General features: G+C 37.1%; 1 protein-coding gene across 1 annotated transcript in view; it reads left to right on the plus strand.

The window, feature by feature from the left end:
- The window catches only part of LRP6 (LDL receptor related protein 6), a 137,972-nt gene extending 128,122 nt beyond the window's left edge, over nucleotides 1–9,850 (plus strand). Inside the window, exons 20-24 of the mRNA XM_054719268.1 lie at nucleotides 3,245–3,475; nucleotides 4,651–4,787; nucleotides 5,684–5,781; nucleotides 8,505–8,839; nucleotides 9,646–9,850. Of these exons, the coding sequence (XP_054575243.1) occupies nucleotides 3,245–3,475; nucleotides 4,651–4,787; nucleotides 5,684–5,781; nucleotides 8,505–8,799 (761 nt within the window). The 3' untranslated portion in view covers nucleotides 8,800–8,839; nucleotides 9,646–9,850. The remainder of the gene's footprint in view (nucleotides 1–3,244; nucleotides 3,476–4,650; nucleotides 4,788–5,683; nucleotides 5,782–8,504; nucleotides 8,840–9,645) is intronic.
- Nucleotides 9,851–12,106: the final 2,256 nt, after the last annotated feature.

The following is a 12,106-nucleotide window of genomic DNA, read 5'->3' on the forward strand; positions in this document are numbered from 1 at the left end:
GTTCCACTGTACAGCCAATTTGCATGTTACCTTTTTATTATATAGGATAGACCTAGAGAACGTAGGCTGAATAGCCTATAGTTTCTTCAAGGTTCATAACTATTGACCAGTGCCCTAACATATAATATATTCCAAAGTGGTAAACTTAGTTCTGAATGGAATGCAGCATAAACCAGGTCTATCCTGTCAAAACTGGTCTAGTGGAATTTAGATAGGAGTCGTTTTAAAACTCTTTAATCTTAATAAAGACTTTAAGCTGATATTTTTAAAAATTCAAATGGTATACTCACTAAGACTTGTAGAATCTATTCATTTATTCATTAACATTTTCTGGATACCTGCTCTGTGCTCAGGATATCGGGTACCTGTACCAAGTTTCTCAAAGTCCTCTATGGTTGAGGTAGTAGTAAGATTAGAACTTTTAAAGCTAGGCAGAGATGGAATTGAATTCTAGCTCAACCTCTTACAAGCCCATTACTTATTCTTGTTAAGCCTTAGTTTCTTCATCCTTGGAATGAAGATAATATTTAGCCTAGAGGTTGTGAGAAAATTAAATGTGTATAAAACATATGGCCTGAATCATAGGAGGTATTATTGACAAAGGAGTGCGATAAGTGATATCAAATGTGCTGTAATAGATTTCTACAAGTAATAACACAAAGGAGAGTGGTCAGTTCTTTAGGAATGAAGATGTGACTCATCAAGGAAGACTTGAGAACAATGGTATAGGATGAAGTTATAGGGTGTTGATCAATGAATAGCGTTAATTATGCAGGTAAATGGAAAGATTGCATTCTAGAAAGAGAAAATATCCTTTTCAGACACAGAGTGAAACAGGCACCTTTGGGAAACTGCATGTAAATGGGACTGCCAAAATACATGGGGGTGTCAGCAAGAGATAACATAGGTAAGATGATAGGGGATTTTTATTTTCTTCTGAAGAGCCTAAACATTATCTCCAGAATAATGGAGAGTCATTGAACAACTTATAAAGGATGGCATGGCTGTGTAATTGGGAAAGCTGTAAAGCAGATGGATTGGAAGTGATAAAATTATAGGAAGGGAAATGTTAGGCTGATTGCTGTCAAACTTTTTTGACCAAATCAAGATACAAAGACATGGGTACACACATAAACAAATATGTCATACAACAGTATTTATCCATAGTATGTAGAATGCATTCTGACATTTTTCTGTTTTAAAATTCTATTTGCAATCCACTAAATTGTTTTTGCCATCTAGTAACTTTACAGCCTGTAATTTAAAAATGCTTAGGAGACTATTATAGTTCAGGAAGAAGATGATGAAGATCTAAATCAAGAGGAGCAGTAGTGGTGGAAAGATAGATTTCAGAGTTATTTCTGAAGTAAAAAGGGTTTGGTAACCATTAAGATATAGTTGATAAGTTTAGGTTGACACACAGATAGATACCTCATTGAGTGACTGGAATCATTAACTAGAATATATCGCAGGGACTGTAAACTGAGGTACCATTCCATATCTTGGCTGCAGATGTAATGTTTGGCTGATGTAGGTGTTTTTTTTTTTATTACTTTATTTTTAATTTAATTTAAATGCCTTTAATTTGCCAAGAGCACCTCATCTGTTTTATGATCTGCTTTACCCCTGGCATCTAGGAAACATGACAGATGCTGGCGACAGAGAGTTCACTTTGAATGTGTTGCATTCAAGTCGCCTATGGGGTGTCCATTGAAGTTTTTCAGGAAGTTGTTGACTGTATGGGTCTGTAGCTCAAGAGAGAGATTTGGGCTCTTCAGTTTATTAATGATAATTAAAGCAGAGGCAGTGGGTGAAATCTCCCAGGGAGAGTTAAATAGAGGAGGAAAATAGCAGGGGGTAGACAGAACTCTGGGAACCACCTGTACTTAGGAGGCAGACAGAAGAGAATGAAGCCAACAAAAGGAAACAGAAAGAATAATCTGAGGTAGTGAAACTAAGAGAGTGGTATCTTGGAAGGATATTGACCAGACATTTTTGAGGAAAACAAGAGCCAGCATTGAGAATATAGAGAGGCCAGTGAGGTGAAGGGTTCATTGCATGTGGCAAATAGGAGAATGTTGATCTTTGCCAGACTAGTTGCAGTGTGGTGGTGAGGATAGGAGCCTGATTTCAGTGAGTCAAGATAGGACCCAGAGACTAAGAATTGGAGATAGTGAGTGTAAACTATTCTTCTTAAGCTTGGCATTAGGAAGGAATGTCAAGGCACTAAAAAGGAATAAGAAAGATGAGATGGTTGCTCACAGGACTAAGAATCTGCCTCACATGCCATAGATGAAATATGTCACTGGCAGTCCTTACGAATTGTGTAACAGTAATGTTATTTTCTCATTTATTTTATTTAATCTATCAGAGGGTGAGTTTAGCAATGTGGATGGGAGATTTGAGGTCAGACAAAGCAAAAGGAAGGTTTTTAAAGGATTTGCAGTTGTGAGCGATATAGTCTGACTATTCAGAGTATGGAATGATTTTCCTTCTAAATTGAAGAGTAATGCTCTAAATTGGATGAGCCCTTTTGCTCTTTCCCTCTACCTCTAATATTGATGTCTCTGCTTCTAAAGCCTCAGACGGAGCAGGTGGATGCCAAGGGCAGGGTCTTGCTCCAGTGCTCGCAAGCCCTGGCTTTCTTTCTGAGTCCTCAAGTACTCGTGTATCAGGCAAGAAGACTCACCCTGAAGGCATCAGCTCATTGGGTCTGAGAGCTAATGCTCATCTTTAGCCCCCAGTTTCCTGTCACCAGGCCTAAATGTCACTTTTCAAACCTAAAATCCAGCCCAGGCTTGCTTTTGGCTTCACCATTCCAGGTCATTTAATGACTTTTTCAGGTTCATCCCTTCTGGCTCTAAAATTTGCTCTGAGATTCTAAAATAAGTTTGTTGATTTTTAGGATATATAGAATGAAGTATGATAGATTTTTATATGTATATGTACTTAAAAATTCTTAATGGAGTTTAACTATAATTCACTTTTTTTTTTTAATCATTTACAGTATGGTTCCCAATGTTTGTTTTATTTTTGTTTTCACTTAAGGATAGTTCCTTTGATTCTTAATGATAACATTTATCCATAATCCATGGGGCATGGTGTAAATGCGTTCATAAAAAAGAAAAGTGTTTATAAGTTGTCTTCATTAGCTTCTCACTTTGCTTGCAAGCCCTCTTTTTTATTACTATTTTGACTCTACAGTTGTTTTTCATTATATAACTGTACTGCCTTCCCATTTTAGATCCAACCGAGGAGCCAGCACCACAGGCCACCAATACAGTTGGTTCAGTTATTGGAGTAATTGTCACTATTTTTGTGTCTGGAACCATATACTTTATTTGCCAGAGGATGTTGTGTCCACGTATGAAGGGAGATGGAGAAACCATGACTAATGACTACGTAGTTCATGGACCAGCTTCTGTGCCCCTTGGTTACGTGCCACACCCAAGTTCTTTGTCAGGATCTCTTCCAGGTGAGTTAAGACTGATCCATTGAGAATCAAGTCTTGGGTCCTGGCAAGACTCTCAGGTTTCCATAATTGAAACAGGATACTACCCAGAGTCTATATCAAACTAGACCTCTTCGGATTTAAAAAATCATAAGAACAAATGTTCTGTCTTACTTTTTGCATCTTCTCTGTACACAAACGACCTGAGGTATGGTTGGTGGAAATTGCCAAAAGATACAAAGCAAGTACGTAGACAAGCATTTCTATATACTGAATATACTGCATTTCTGGATGCACTCTACTGAAAGTGAATCAGCTAGTCATTAAGTGAAAAGTCATAAACCACAGTTCTTTAGATTCACTACCAGGCAACTTTAGTACTATTGAGCCCAGGAATTAAAGGAGGCCAAAAAGTAGAATAAGATTTCTTTTTAGCAAAAATTTGGAAATAGCTGGGTGATCTCTGGGAGGTGTACAATGTCTTATGTTCTCTTCTAACTTTAAGTGATGATAGTTGGGATGGGGGTTTATTCAGGCAAAGCCAAGTAGCCAGAAGTTCTAGACTTGAGTAGACCATGTTGCTCTAGGGAAGTACAGCTTTCTTATCAGTACTTTCTGGTGCCCTTAGTGTAAAGAGCCTCTTAGAAAGAGGTTCTAGACAAAAGCCCTCTAAAAATATTTAGAACTTATTTACGTGTAACCCAGTAAACAGACATGATTTTTAAACTGTTAGTTATTCTGTGTTACTGTACCTATTTGCAGTTGTAGAATTTAGGAGGTCACGTGGAAAAAATGAAAATTTTTCTTTAGCATTGGTGGTTGTGATTACAATATTTGCATCCAGTAGCTGAAGAAATAATCTTCCATACATTGTATTCATGCCCTAAAAAATGGGTTTAGTTACCTTTTGTACAGATCTGTTGTTAGTCTAACCTGCTACACAACCTCCACTCTCCTCAGATCCCTTAAGAGTTTGAAAACCTCTCATTTTATCTCATTTTGAAGAGCTTTGCTTCCATTCTGGAGGGTGGGGAGGCTATTCTTGGCCTTGTTCTAGGCCAGCTTTCAATGGAAGTGTTCACTTTAGAGAGCATTCATTTCCCTTCTCGCAATTATTAGAAAAAGAAGGCATATATTGTTTAAAAGTCAAACTCTTTGTTTTATAGATGTTAATCATCAGTATTTGTCCTTCATTTTAGGAATGTCTCGAGGTAAATCAATGATCAGCTCACTCAGTATCATGGGGGGAAGCAGTGGACCCCCTTATGACCGAGCTCATGTCACAGGAGCGTCATCGAGTAGCTCTTCAAGCACCAAAGGCACTTACTTCCCTGCAGTAAGTAGTCTGGTTTCCTTCATTTCACTTTGAATGCTAAGATTCATAGGATCTCAGATTTTTAACCCTTTGCACTCGCTTGCTTTTTTCTCGATTCCTTTATTCTACTCGGGATTTAATTTTTTAAATACCCCAGATTTTACAAAGCACGGCAGTAGAATAAAAAACTGGAGTTTCTTTTCATACAAACTTATTTATTTGGATTTTTTAATATTTCAAATTATTGATACATTGAATACAATTCGACATACGAGCTGCTACCGATGCTAACCGTGTCGAGTCACACTCGACATCCGAGTGCAAAAGGTTAATTCACTTAAATGTGGGTGCTCAGTGATGGTAAAGTAAAAAGATTTTTAGTATAGGAGTCAGGCATATAAGGTTCAAAGAAGGCTTTACCATCACCATGCAAGCACTTGAAAATCTTTCTTTATGTTGGCCGCGTAGTAACCAGCATATTTGAAAGCACTCGACGTTACTTTCTGTGTAGGTACAAGTGACTCCGGAGAGGCCTCAGCTCCTTCATTTATCTCATGACCTCCCAAAAGAGGAAGCACATGGTATTTCTCCTAAGTCAGTAATTTTCCTTTAAACAATTACAATTTGAAAAGAAAAAATCAAAACCCAGCTATACTGAACTTAAACCAGTGACTTGTAGATTATAGACTTTCTTCTCATCACCTTGAGCTGGTTAGCCATGATGAAAGAAACTGTGTTGTAAGGAGTGGAGAGCCACAAACCTAAGGTCACTTCTTTGGAGAGGAAGGATTGTGCTAATAGTGCAATGGGAACAAATACAAGTAGAGATGGAAGAAGAGGAGTTGAAAGAAAGTTTGATAGTCTCTGTCTGGGATGGACCATTGTTATTTTAATAATTTCATTATTTTTCCTTTTAGATTTTGAACCCTCCGCCATCCCCAGCCACAGAGCGATCACATTACACTATGGAATTTGGTTATTCTTCAAACAGTCCTTCCACTCATAGGTCCTACAGGTAATAACCTCCTCCTCTAACACAAATAGGGGTATTTATTAGAAGGATGGGGTATTCTAATAACCTTGGGCTTGATGTAGCACCAAGTGAGTAGATGATGGTCACAGAGAGAATAGGCCTCTTGTCTTGGTAATGCTGCCCCTGCCCCTGCCACGAATTCTTTTCTTTCAGGGCATTTTATAGTGTTTAAAAGAGTCACAAATGCTGGCTTTTAGAATAACAGGATAGCCCTCAATGCTTTGGCAACATTCTAAGGAAAAGTTACCTATCAAAATGACTGATTTTGAAATATGTTATTGCTCGGGTTAGGTTTAATTGAAAGTCTAAGGATGAAGTATTGGAATAAGACTCTGCATGGTTCAGAGAGTTGAGAGCGCTGTAAAACAGCAGGGTTATTAAGAGCACAGAATTTGAGAGAAGCTTCTGTTCAGCCCTTGTTTACAGGTGTTATTATGACCTGAAATGAGGTATTTCTCATACAGTTGCATGGAATAGGTCACAGCTCATTGAGAGGGGGAGTGTGCCTTTGAGCTGATCTGTAGAGCATAGTGAGCAGGTTAACCATGAATATTAGAGTGTTGCCCTACTTGTCTCTCTTATTTGAAAGGCCAACAGTCAAGAGCTTGATATTCTCTGTTTAAACACTCAGTGCCTGGTATTTATTGTCAGTCCTCAAGTGCCTGTTATCTTCTAGATAAGGTGTTTCCTAGTATTCCAGTCAAATCGCCCTGAAGTAACTGCATAGATGTGTGGAAATCAAATGGAAACTTTTTATAGTACCTCATTCAGAATTCTCAGTTCAGTTTATAGATAACGGCTATTTGAGATAGGCTTGACACTGAACTGAATGTTGCTTTTCCTGCCACAAGTTTGTTTTAAAAAGCTAAAATGAAAAAAAAAATGGAAAAAATATCCTCGGGTGAGGATTAACAAATAAATTAATTAAAAGCCAAAATACAAAGGCAGAAAACTGAAAATTGGAAAAAAAAAGAACAAAATATTTATTTTAAAACCTTTAATTTCTTTAAATTGAATAAAACACTTTGATTAAAATGAACATAATTACATCAAAACTAGTTCTTATTTAATAATTTCCCACATCTCATATTAAGCCCAGTTTGTTTCTTCTGAGTGGAACTTCTTATCATTTGTTGAGATTTTTGTCTAAACTGGAACTTGAAAGAATTTTGTTAATTCTGTTTCCTTCCTTTCCTTATTTTATTCCCCATGAAAATGGAAGTATTTGGGCCTTTTAAATGTTGAGCCAAGAAATTTTATCAAGGCTCTTATCTGGACAGAAAGATAAGACCTAAAAAATACTATGACATCATGTTAATATTGGTAGTAAAAAAAAAAAAAGCTTGAGAAAACTGCTCAGTAGGTTATGTAACACTTGGTCTTTTGGCAGCCTTCTCTTTTGAGGCAAGTCCTAATGCTATCACATGTTTGTATCCTGGGATATTATCTGTGGTACTCTCTATCACTAGGTCTTTTATGGATAGTTACTTCAGTTTTGCACTTGCTCTTGCCCCTCTGTTGCAGTTACTCTGATGAGAAAGCATATAAGATTAACTTTTCTATATTTAGAATATAAAAAGTTGCAGGTAGAAATAGAAATGATAGAAAAACTAGCACCTTAAGTCAGCTCTTATTTTTATTAGTATGATCCTCTCTTTCCAATGCCTTTTTCTTTAGTCATGCTACAAACTTTATTAACAACTATAGATTACTTAAAAAGGTAAGAAGTAAGTTATATAAAATACATTTTTAAAAGTTCACTGGTCTTCTATGGGTATTAAGAATTTATCATTTTGATGTTGAGTTAAAGCTGCTCTTATGACCATAAGCTTGTCTTTTCAAGGAAAATCAAAACCTCTGAAACCACAGCAGTTTTCCTTTGCTGATAGTAACAGTAATGGGATAGATATACCCCTTAGGCTGTCTACAATATTCAGTCTGACTTATACAGTATTTGATTTTTAAAGAGAGAATGAAGTCTTCAGACATCACTAAATTACTCATCAGGTAAATTGTAGAGCAGTTAAAGAATGTTGAAAGAACATAAAACACTTTTAAGTAGTATAAAGTGTGTGAAGACCCACCCTGGCTGGTATGTCGATTCCCCGTTAGGGTACATGTCCCGGTTGAAGGTTCAATCCCCGGTAGGGGGCGTGTAGGACCGATTGATGTTTTTGCTGTCAGATCAGTGTCTCTCTCTTTCTCCCTCTCCCTTCCTCCCTCTCTAAAAGTCAATAAAAAATACATTTTTTAAAGTGTGAAGAACCATTCTTCTCACAGACCATGAAGTAGCAGAAATTGGTGAGGCTCACTATATATACTAGTAGACTAAAGACTGAATGTATAACTGACAGATTTCCAAAAATAACCAGTAAGTACAACTTTGAATAGTTCTTTTTTATTTCATTATCCAGTTTAATGTAAAGCTATAAGAGCACATCCAGGGTCTAGATTGAGTTTACCTGTGCATTTCCATCCTACCCATTTTTAATTGCCTCTAATCACATTGTATTTTCAAATACAAAATACATGCTACCTTCCACTTCCAATCTGCCTTTGAAAATTACCTCCTGGTCTGTGCAAATTTAGATTGTAGTAGTTTATTATCTTCAGTGTGAAGTTTACATCTAATACCTCCGTATTTTGATAGGGAAAACCACTTTTCCATAAAACTAACGCTTCTCTTGGTTTTCTTCCTATACCAGCTACAGGCCATACAGTTACCGGCACTTTGCACCCCCAACCACACCCTGCAGCACAGATGTTTGTGACAGTGACTATGCTCCCAGCCGGAGAATGACCTCAGTGGCAACAGCCAAGGGCTATACTAGTGACTTGAACTATGACTCAGAGCCTGTGCCCCCACCTCCCACACCCCGAAGCCAATACTTATCAGCAGAAGAGAACTATGAAAGCTGCCCACCTTCACCATACACAGAGAGGAGCTACTCTCATCACCTCTACCCTCCGCCACCCTCTCCCTGTACAGACTCCTCCTGAGGAGGGGCCCTCCTCCTCTGACTGCCTCCAATGCAAACATGTACATACAGATTTGGTTGAGATCTGGAGGGGGGGAGGGAGATACTAGAGAAGGATGAGGCAGACCATGTACAGTTAAAAATTATAAAGGGTAGGGAATACTGGAGATATTTGTACAGAAGAAAAGGATATTTATATATTTTCTTAAAACAGCAAATTTGCTGCTTGTGCCATAAAAATTTGTATAAAAATAAATTTGTACTAAAAGTTTTATTTTTGCAAACTAAATACACAAAGCATGCCTTAAACCCAGTGAAGTGACTGAGTACAAGGAAACAGGAATAATAAAGGCATCAGTGACCAGGAATGTCTGGGCTTTATTGATACCAAAAATAAAAGAAGAAGAAAAATGTAAGTCCATTTTAGAGCAGGTTGGAAGTAGCCAGATTGCCTTCATGTTAACTAGTACTTGAGGGCCTACAAGTATAAGAAATCATGAAAGAAAACGGAATTAATACTAACTTTGGATATAGGACTTCGTTTTCTCTAGAAATACAGCAATTTTAGTGAGGAAAACAGATACCAAAATCCATTCTGGGTGTTGCTGTTGTAGGAAAGATCAGCTGTCTGGTGAGATGCTGTGGGGCTGATTGTGTGTGCAGTCTCTGTCCCTCCCTCAGAATCCACGCTCACCTCTCAGAATTTCTCCTCTAGGTGTTTTCACCTGCTTGCTCCCCCAGCAGCTTTGTAGGCCATTTGCCAAGATACCATGATTTCTTCAAAGCTTGTTATCTGAAGATTGATTAAATGGAATTTCCTAAATTAAGGTTTTATTTTAATATTTATACTCGCTCCACTCTCCTGTAGGCTCAGCTCTTCAATTTGACTGCTGTTTGTGCATAATGATCAAAGGTTAGACATATTGCTCCTCTTTACTTCTAAGATTGTTTTAATGCTCATTAATCTGTCTTTTTACAACACATATAGACAATGTTTAAGAATTACAAATTTAACCGTTATGTTTTTGTTATAAGTTGATCATATATCCTTGCAGTACTTTCAGCATGTAATATCGGAGTATAAAATCATTTTTATATTTTTTTTTCCTACTAAAATATTTAAATATGTTCTGGTTAGAGACAATCTATATAAAAGGAGAATGTTTTGTTATCATTAGGTTTTCCCGTTAGTAACTGTTCATGACATTTTCGGGTTCTTTAGGCCAATTTTTCTCAGAAGGATGTCTGCATACATACCTCTTCTAACGTGTGACATGAGTTTAATATCTTTCTTGTTAACTAATGTGAATATTAGATTTTTTTCAAATTACCCAAATTATCCTTATAATCACCTTATATATATGTATTAGTGTGTATTCTCTCTTATCCCATTACGGATTAAGATGATTTAACAAATTTAACAATACGGATTAAATGAGAAAGCAAACTGTTAACTTCTCAGCTGTCAGGACTCGGTGGAGAGGATATTGAAAGGCTCTCTGTAACCTGCCTGGCCTGCATGGTACGGGCTGCTGCACCCCCAGCTGTCAGGGCTGACCGGTGGAACGATTCTAGCATTGCGTTGCCACCTTGCCAGAAGTTAGTTTCCTGCTTTACACGTGTTTCCAGCATATCTATGCTAAAATTGAATGTGTTTTTAAACTAATGTATTTTTTACCTTAGCAAATGTTGGTCGTTTATTGCTGAATGGTTTTTTTAAATTCAGTCTTGCTGAGAGGCCTCTCTGGATTTAAGGGCCCAACGAAAAACAATGGAAGAAAGGATTTAGAATATCAGCAAGGGTGAAGTAATTAATTAAGCAATTAAAAAATGCCTAAGTAAACTTTTTCAAGAGAAAAAAACGTGGTTTCAGAATACTGGTGAGATTGCTGGGGACACCTTATAAGAATCCGTGCGCCTTATAAGAATCCTGTGCACTTGGTTTTGCATATAAATAAGTGGTGATCCAGCAGTGTCTTGCATCTCAGTCAGACAAGTGAACTCTTCCTGTTAATGGAACAGTGTGCTCACAGCCCAACAGAATGGACAGAGAAGTTGCATTCTGTGACACACCATGGGCACTTGATGCTTAAATGAAGATGGAAAGGTTAGCAATAACTGGGTATCAATTAGAATTTGAGAATTCTATATGTTTACATTTTTTTAATGTGCATCTTTATCTGGTGGGCTTCCCATGTGGAAACTTGCACTATAATGAACTAAGAAGAATATTGCCTTGTTGTATCTCAGTCCAAGTGCTTGTACTGCGATGGCAATGGCCTCTTGCAAAATGTTAATTTGTGTGCCAATTTGAAATTATTTGAAGGCAGTTCAGCTTTATCTCAGAATCCTCTTTCTGGGTTAGTTGAGATGGATTTTTAATGTTTTGGGGAGTACCTTTAAAATGAGAGAATTGTCAGAATTCAGGAAGGATTTATTGGCCCTCGGGTTACATGGACAGTTAAGCTTAAGTAAACTTTCTTGATTATTAAACACAGAGCTTTAATTAGAAAAACTAAGAATAAAACAAACAAAACAAAACAAAAAAACATCAAATCATGACAGCACAAATTGGGAGAAAAAAAATCAAAAACGGTTTTGAATTTGGTGCATTGTGAGATTCATTATCCATGAGTGGGGAATAATAAAAATTTCATTAGGTTCCTTAAATAAAAAAGTATTTCAAACATGTCTTAAAGTATGCCCACTTACTGATATGCTTAGAATTATCTGAGAAATTAACTCTGGCAGAGCATATGTTCAGTGCACTATAGTAAGCTATTCCACATTGACATGGTCTTTTATGACCCTGAACTTTTCTAACTTTGAACTTGGCTCCTGCAGAGCCCTGGTCTTCTGAACAGTGGCCTGAGGAGTTTTGCTCTGAACCGTTAATACATTAAACAACTATTCTATATAGATGTTATGTATTTAGAAATCTAATACCAGAGGATAAGTTAGAGGTGGGTGGTTTGAGCAGTAAAATTTTAGGATGTTTGAGGATTGTATTTGTTCATTAAAAAATTCTCTTAAGTCAATGATTTGTATATGGCCAACTCATTCGATATTAGGATATAAAAATAGCCTCCATTTTTACTGGGTAGCAATTAGTTTTTTGGGAAAAGCCCATTTGCTGTAAAGGCCCATTAATGAAGAATACTTCAGATACAGTTAATAGCTGCAACTTACCTAGCCAATTAATAAACTGTGTATATTTATGCGACCTGATACCAATAATCATGGTAAACATTGTTTACTTCTGGTACTAAGGGGCTTTCCTTAAGCTCCTCTGCAATAGATGTAATGCTGCTGTTCCCCTGTCTAGTCCT

The sequence above is a fragment of the Eptesicus fuscus genome, chromosome 7, assembly GCF_027574615.1.
Source record: "Eptesicus fuscus isolate TK198812 chromosome 7, DD_ASM_mEF_20220401, whole genome shotgun sequence".
NCBI lineage: Eukaryota > Metazoa > Chordata > Mammalia > Chiroptera > Vespertilionidae > Eptesicus > Eptesicus fuscus.